The 7,659-nt window shown below is 37.9% G+C and overlaps 1 protein-coding gene across 1 annotated transcript in view; it reads right to left on the reverse strand.

The window, feature by feature from the left end:
- Positions 1–345: 345 nt before the first annotated feature.
- LOC112108752 (uncharacterized oxidoreductase ZK1290.5-like) overlaps positions 346–7,659 on the reverse strand; it is a 91,613-nt gene continuing 84,299 nt past the window's right edge. Inside the window, exon 6 of the mRNA XM_029912439.1 lies at positions 346–638. Coding sequence (XP_029768299.1) covers positions 518–638 — 121 coding nt within the window. The 3' untranslated portion in view covers positions 346–517. The remainder of the gene's footprint in view (positions 639–7,659) is intronic.

Raw genomic sequence — 7,659 nt, forward strand, 5'->3', positions numbered from 1 at the left:
AGCCCTTAGGTGCTCACTCCTATTGATTTCAATGAGAGTTAGGCACCTTAAATGCTTCTGAAAATCTCACTATGTGCCTATCTCCATCTTTAGGTGCCCAAATACCTTAGAAAATCTGGGCCGCAGGGCCAAAACTCCAATCGGTATAAATGAGTCCAAGTCTTGACTGAAGCAGGGTCCCAAAAAGTAGCAGCTGAATTCAAATACAGTGAGGTTGAGCAGAATAACTTAAACCATCCGAAGCACATATTATAGAAAGACCTGGACATCAGAGATTATTAAGAAGTGTGTGTGTGTGTGTGTGTGTGTGTGTGAGAGAGAGAGAGAGAGAGAGAGAGAGAGAGAGAGAGAGAAACTAAGCCACATTTAATTCACTTTGTGCATATAATAATCAATATCATAAGCTACTGACAGGAGCTTTAAAGGTAATAGAACAATGTAGATGTGAAACAGTTTTGTGCAGTTCAAAATGTATTCGTGTTTCGGTTGTTGCGGGTTAGAACAATCTGGTTTGACGTTACCCTTTCCATATTGGATAGGTTAGGTGAATCAGTTTTTTGTTGATGTTCAAAGAATCTAAAAATTCCACATCTTCTTCCCTCAGACTAAAATCAAAAACCTGTGTTTGGGGGAAATAATACAATGATTAGAGTAAAGCAGGTAAAGATAGATTGTTTAATATAAATACGCTCTCAAATAGTAAAATCAGGTTTCATTCTATTGTTAAATAACATAATAATATTAATCATGATGAACTTATTTAATGTGTATATGGGTGTCATAAGAGCCCTGGGGGTTTAGATTATAATTTAGCATTAATTAAACTGACTTCTATTTCAAAGTGATATTGAAAAACATATTTCACTTATTTGTTGCAAAGCCTGAATTAGTGTTTTGTGTTTCCATATAATAGAACTTATTTTTGTGAACTAGACCAGTAAAAATGGGTGAAATCAGGAGCAGCTTAATTCCAAAACAGTAAGAATTAATAGGTGTTAGCACATTAGTGTCTGAATGACAAGTACAGCACTGAGTTTATTAATGCCACTGCAATAGACAAAGAAAGAAAGAAAAAAAGAGAAAGTCAGCAGCAGGAAATGAAAATAGGATTGAAAGGAGTTCAGTAAGTGACTTGAAATACTTTTACCAGAAGTCATTGCATCCAAAGTCCTAAGAAACTTTACTATATCCCATCGCTATGTATCTTTTTATGCACTTATTAAAATATAGCAGAAGTGCCCTAGTGGTGCAAGTGGATAACATAATTCTACTACATTTTTGTAAGTAAGATATTCTCAAACTCACTTTTACTCCAATGATGCAAATCAGTCAAGCAAAATTCTACTGTTAGCTTTCTGTCCCACCAGCAAAGCTGACATTACTGGACAGAGCATCAGAGCTAAATACTGAAGTCTAAAGAGCAAGAATATAGTCTTAATTGAAATATCTGCCACTAACTGGAACCTCATTTATGTGTAATTCTGAAAGAAACTGAGCCAGAAGACAATTCCCTAGACAGAATGGATTGTGACAATCATTTTCCAGATAAATCAAAGGTGTGTATAGCTGTACACCAGTATTTTATGATAATCATGCTACACTGGACATTTCATATGATTAAACAAAAACATTTACTGTGCCATTAATATAAGGCCTCTGTTAAAATAGCCTACTCTTTCTATGCCAAGAAAGTCAATTTAAGCCACAGTACAGGACTTCCATCTCTATACTCCAGAGAGTGATCATTTACCAACCTTGCCATGCACCCAGTTGAATGATTTACCACAAACTCCTCCAGCAGTGGTAGACTTAATTTATTTTCATGGGATGGGTCTATGCTATGGAGAGTCATTGGGGAATAAAGAGCTCACAGAAAAAACCTCTCCCTTTTCTCTCACCATGAAACTGTAAAAAGTCAGATGAAAAAGGGAAAAAACCCTGTATTTCGTAGCCAAGTTATGGATTTATTTAAGGTCGGCACATCCTCAATGGAAATTTGAAGCCTTAGCTAAAAAAACCTAGAACTCTCTTTTACAAAACCGGGGGGGGGGGGAAGAAGGGGAGACGGGGACAGGACAGCTAATCATTTATGGAACTATCATACAGTTGATATAAAGCCTTCTTTAGTAGTTCTGCTTCTGAATTGCTCTCAGCCAGCCTTGACAAAAAGTACATCAAGGATGCCCCTGCAGAGGGCTGGCTGTACAGGCTGAGCAAGAGGGCCACTGATGGCTACATTTAAAAGCAGCAAAACTTTGTGGAGTTCTTTGCATGGGTGACTGAGATCTGGTACAAGTGGCTCTCTGGGCATTTGCTTAGGGCAGTAGATCTCCTAATGCTGGCCCTGTTCAGTTCACACTTAGCAGAGATCATTTGATGTTATCACTAGTGGATATGTGTTAAACAACCACTGGGTGGGGGATGCAGTAGTATTAAAACTGAGCCAAATTAATCTGAGGGTCTATGTTGGCTTTTATTTCGGTGGGTGCTGAAGGTACTCAGAATCCTGGAGGTTTGAGCTCTTAACCCTCAAGTCCTGGTCCCCTTGCAAGTCATCAGAGTTGTTCTTTAATTGCTTGGCAGTAGTTGTAATTATTCCTGTTTGGTGATGAGGATGGATAAGTGTCTGTTGAATAAAGATGGCAAGTAAAGTCATGTTTATGTCATAACTATCACATGAGCTCATTACAGGGAATACAATTCAAATGTCCCTTCAGAGGCATTGCATTCTCAAGAAATGTGTGCAAGTTCAAGTCTACCAAACAGTATCACAAAGTGTTACCACTAGGTTGACCCATCTTTACTTCTGTTGGGTACATTGAAGTCAGGGACCTATTTCTCAGATCTTCAAAGCACTAGGAAGAGATTTAACCACTTTGTCTCCAATTCTGTCAGCAAGAGCAGCGTCCTTCTAGTATAGTGCTTTGAAAGAGTGGTGTTAATGTTATCAGCTTTCCTGTCAAAGTAAAGCAACTACCTTTAAAAGGAAAGGAGATGATGTTTACCACAGTGCACAAGGATGGCAATATATATTTCTGACTTCTTGACAATGAGGGCTTTTGAACTTATAATTATGACAGCCTGTTTATTACATGTTGTTCAGAAAAGCAATACAGCTACCTTTAAGTTTAGATTGTGGGGAGAGATGTTATAGAATCTCTGATTTTACGCAATCACTGCTGCAGCTTGGTCAGAGATGACTTATATTTGCACTTTACATAACGACCACTGGTATTTCTCATCTAAACGGTCTGAGATGCCTTTAATCCACATAGTATAAAAGCGCCCAAGAAAATAGACAAGCATAAAAAGAAAAGGTTAAAAAAAGCCACTCTCAATAGATCAGACAGGAAGCTACTTGGCTGGGCAGCTACCTCGCCCTTCCCCTTCAATTTTTCTCCTTTCCTTATTTATTGTTTCAAATTAGTTTCCATTCCCTTAGTGATCAGCATGTTCTAGCAAAGATGGTTGATTAGACTTACATATGCAGTACTTGATTCATCAGTATTTCAAATCAGGTGCTACTTAACCCCAATTAAAGGGGCTGCTCTAATAGCTTAGTGTGTTAATAATATTGGATAACAAGTGCTGCCCTCCTCTTTATTCCAGCTCCTGTTGGCATGGCTGGAGACTACAGTGATCATGTGCAATAATTTTCTAAGCCTTAATGGATGTCTGTATAAAGGTGAAAGAATTTACTCTTTGGAGACAGTCGGTCTTACTGCATCCCATCCAATCTTTTTGTGTATTTCTGCCATTTTATCAAAGAGGCACACCATGATTCTGAATATGTGTGTGCATATACATTCATTTTGAGAAAATCTGCAAAAGCATCCTCTACCACTGCCCTCTTGGGCATTGTAATAGAGGAAACATGAAACAGAGTTGGCTTTCAGTTTTCATACCTTTAGTGCTGCTTGTTTTCTTGGTAACTGAGTCGGTGTACATCTGGTTGTAGCACAAAACACAGCTGCTCATATCTTGAAAGCAATGCCAAGTGATGCCTTTAAACTAACAGATAGCTCATTTGCCCTCTTTTCCTTCCCCACTATTTCTGATTAGTTGGACAATACTTTAAAGAAATAAGAACACTGTAAATATATTAGGAAATTGGTATAAATACATCTATACAGAGTTCTGATTCAAGAAAGGCTGAAAGCAGCCCAGAAAATGACAAGAGTTACCTTTTTAAACAGCATTAAGTTAGTTGTAAAGTCAAAGATGTAAAATATGAAACCAATAAGCCCAATTCTTTCATGGTCCAACATGACTGAAGCCAAAAGAGACAAAGAGAATTTGTCCCAATGCTCTTAAATTAAACTAATTAAACTAATAATTTTAGTATTAAGCTTGAGAAAACAGTTCACAAGGGAAAGAAAGCTAAAGTGGTAACATGCATTATATTCCCAGAAGCCAGGAGATAACAGGATTCCATTCTTATGATACTGGGGGAATTAATGCTTCCGAAAGGAAACAATGGGTGGTGATTAGTGATGGCACAACGTGCAAAACTGCATATCACATCAGCCTGCAAGGAAGATAACATGTCAACTTTGTAACAGCATTATGAAACCTACACTAGCTTAAAGTACTGTGCGCTTGACTTTAAAATGATCCTTTTGAGCACCAAGCAAAAAAAACAAAAAACTCCTTATATCCTGGACAACCAGGTGTAAGGGTAGTTAGAGAAATAAGAATTACGAAGTAAAACAGTTACTTTCAGTAACTGTTCCTTAAAAGGAAGCGGACTAGCAATGAACATTTCATATACATACTATTTCTATCAGGTAATTGACACCCAAGCCTTGTGAACATGTTCCTTGCAAGCAAAAAGAGATTTCATTATGTACATAAACTAGCCTTTAAATTTAGAAGGCATGGTTTTGTCGTCAGCTTGTATTAAATTCTATTCAAGCCACTCAGTAGAAATAAAATGTCTAGTGACTAGTTCAGCTGATTAAAGGGGCATACCCTTGATATCTAGTCCATTTAAAAAAATCAATTAAAAGTAGTTTCAAGTACTACACCTGAGATCACCCCTCCTCACCCTCTTCAATGTATGGGGGTATAAAAAAACTTTCTGTTCCTTTCAGCTGTGATAAGACCCACTCAAACAGAACTGACTAATTGTATCCCTACAGGGAAAACAGTGAGACTGTCACAAAATGTATTTCGGTTCACAAAGTAAATATATTGGAAAAACAGAGAAATAATCCCCGCTCTAACTCTTTCAGGGTTAGTAATTTTAATTGTAGCTGTTACTTGCCCTGTCCTATGATGTGTCCCCATGTTTGGGGAACTTCTTTCCATTACCCACCTAACCATTTGGGTATCACTATTGGAGTCAGGGAGAGAGCTGATGGTGGACTCTCTTATTTGACCCCAGATTTGAGCAGAAGTAGATGCTATGTCAGGTGTACAGTAGCCTCAGCAAAGTGAATAGTGAGCTACAGCAAGGAAGCAGGAAGAAAGCTTGCCTCTGAAGTGATCACTTGCAGCTTGTAGTGGCCTGGAGGGGACACTACAATGAAATCATGGCTTAGTTCTAGCTGCTCAGAACAGTGAGACAAACCACTGGGAATGAGAGCAGAAAATTTGGTCCTGTTCTGGCCTAACTAGAACTGTTGACCAGTAAGCTCCCTCAGTCCTTACTCTGACAAACTCCATCAATGGGAGTTTTGCTGGATTAATGTAACTAAGCAAAGGCTTCTATATCTGGCACATTTTTTCCCCTATGCATCACTATCCTTGAAAAAAGAGGCAATATTTTGGCATGATGCTTGTTTGTTCAAAGTAAGTACTGGTAAAACTCTAAACTATTTCCTGTAGTTTCTGAAATATTCCCCAGTGACAATAAGCAGAGCCTTGCAATAGAAGGCTTTTGGTTCACTTGGGTGGTTCTCTTATGTCTCACAATGCATATGAGGCCCAATACATGCATTAACAGCTTATTAGTGCACAATATGCTTTGTTTTATTGCTTAATTTGAATACTGTTTAATGAATTCCATTATACTACCTTATTGTTCTGCAAAATGACTTTTCAGTTGATGCTCACTGGCAGAAATATTTATTTGTGCGTTCTTGCGGAGAACTCTCCCATGCTCACTTTGCCACTGAATTCATGCCTGTCCTCCTGAGAAGATGACTAACGGGCCCAAATTTTAAAAAAATGGCTTCTCATTTTGGATGTCTAAATGTTATGTGCATAGAGCCTACTTTACAGATCTCAGTAACTCTGAAAATCAGGCTCCTAGCCATCTAAAACTGGGCATCCAGAAACTGTGGCAGCCAAAATTACAGACCACTTTTGAAAAGTTGGCCTTTAATCTTAGTTAGGAAGGATCAAAATCTTTCCTAGAACACTGAGCTGTATGGGTGTAAGTGAGGGCAGCATTTGGCCTACTAAGCCTTTCCTTTAAAATTTTGGTAAATGATATTGTAATTTAGGAGATAGGCCTAGGCATATTTTTCTTTTGAATGTTGGCAGAACTAGCCAGTAGTTCTGAAGGAGCTGTTACCTAGAAGAAAACTTTGTCTATATTTTAATTAGCTGTGTAGAAACTAAACTTCAAGGGCAAACAACACTACATGCCAGAACACATGGTTTGCTATAAGTTGGTTCTTGATAAAAACCAAGGAGCTTTGTTTCATGATATAACTAAAACTGAACGGCAGTGGGAAAACTGCCTCAGGAAGTCCAAACACAATATAAATCATAGTCAGATTTTCCATACCTTTCTAGACACAGGAACTCCTAAAATATCAGACCAACGTGATTACATGCTGAATGCTCTGTTGATAAGAGCTTGCAAATATATTTCCCAAAATATATCTGTAAACGGTATGTACACATTTTTTGCAAAAAAATAAAAGGAACAGTATGTGCTGTGAATGAGATTTCCTGAATGACTGCACCAAAGAGAAAATTAAACTAATTCTTGCTGCACAAAACACTCATCACTGCAATATGAATAAGAAAAGAGAAATTATGCAGATGTTAGATCTGTCCTGTTTCTGCTAAGTGGATTAGCTGGTTACAAACAAGCAAAACAAACTCCTGTGTCAAATTTCAGTTACTAAAAAAAGCAAAGGAAAGACATAGACATATGGATTTTGGCTGTTGAGTGATAATGATTGTGGCTGTGCTTTAAATATTATGGGCCAAATCTGGACCCTGTGTTATAAGGTATCCTGACCTCTTGCTCCCACACACACAGCTCTGCACCAAGCTGATTGATCCTAAGGATGTTCAAGCCAGTGCAGAAGTGAGCCATAGAGAATTGGCTCAAGGGGTGTGAAAATAAGGTGATGTGATGTACCTTTTGTGTAATGGCTGGAGAGTGTGTGTGTACATTTTTTATTTAATTTCATTATGAGTTTAATCTTTCTTGCCATATGCACACAGATAAAACTACTGAATGGACACTTACATGAATAAGGACAGCAGGATCAAACCCTATATTTGCAATGGTGTCGATATGTATATCCCTATTTCCTATAGGAGTCTATGCCTGGCATTGGTGATTCCTTCAATGCTCTCCCTCACATGACTAAAATTCCCACAGTAGATCTGCCTCAGAAGTAGTTTAACTTGTACATTTTTTGTTCTGTGTTTCAGTTTTCTAATTCTGTTTCCACATTACTTCTTAGATTGTCA

Source organism: Terrapene carolina, unplaced genomic scaffold, assembly GCF_002925995.2.
Source record: "Terrapene carolina triunguis isolate 2854851 unplaced genomic scaffold, T_m_triunguis-2.0 Scaffold211, whole genome shotgun sequence".
NCBI lineage: Eukaryota > Metazoa > Chordata > Testudines > Emydidae > Terrapene > Terrapene triunguis.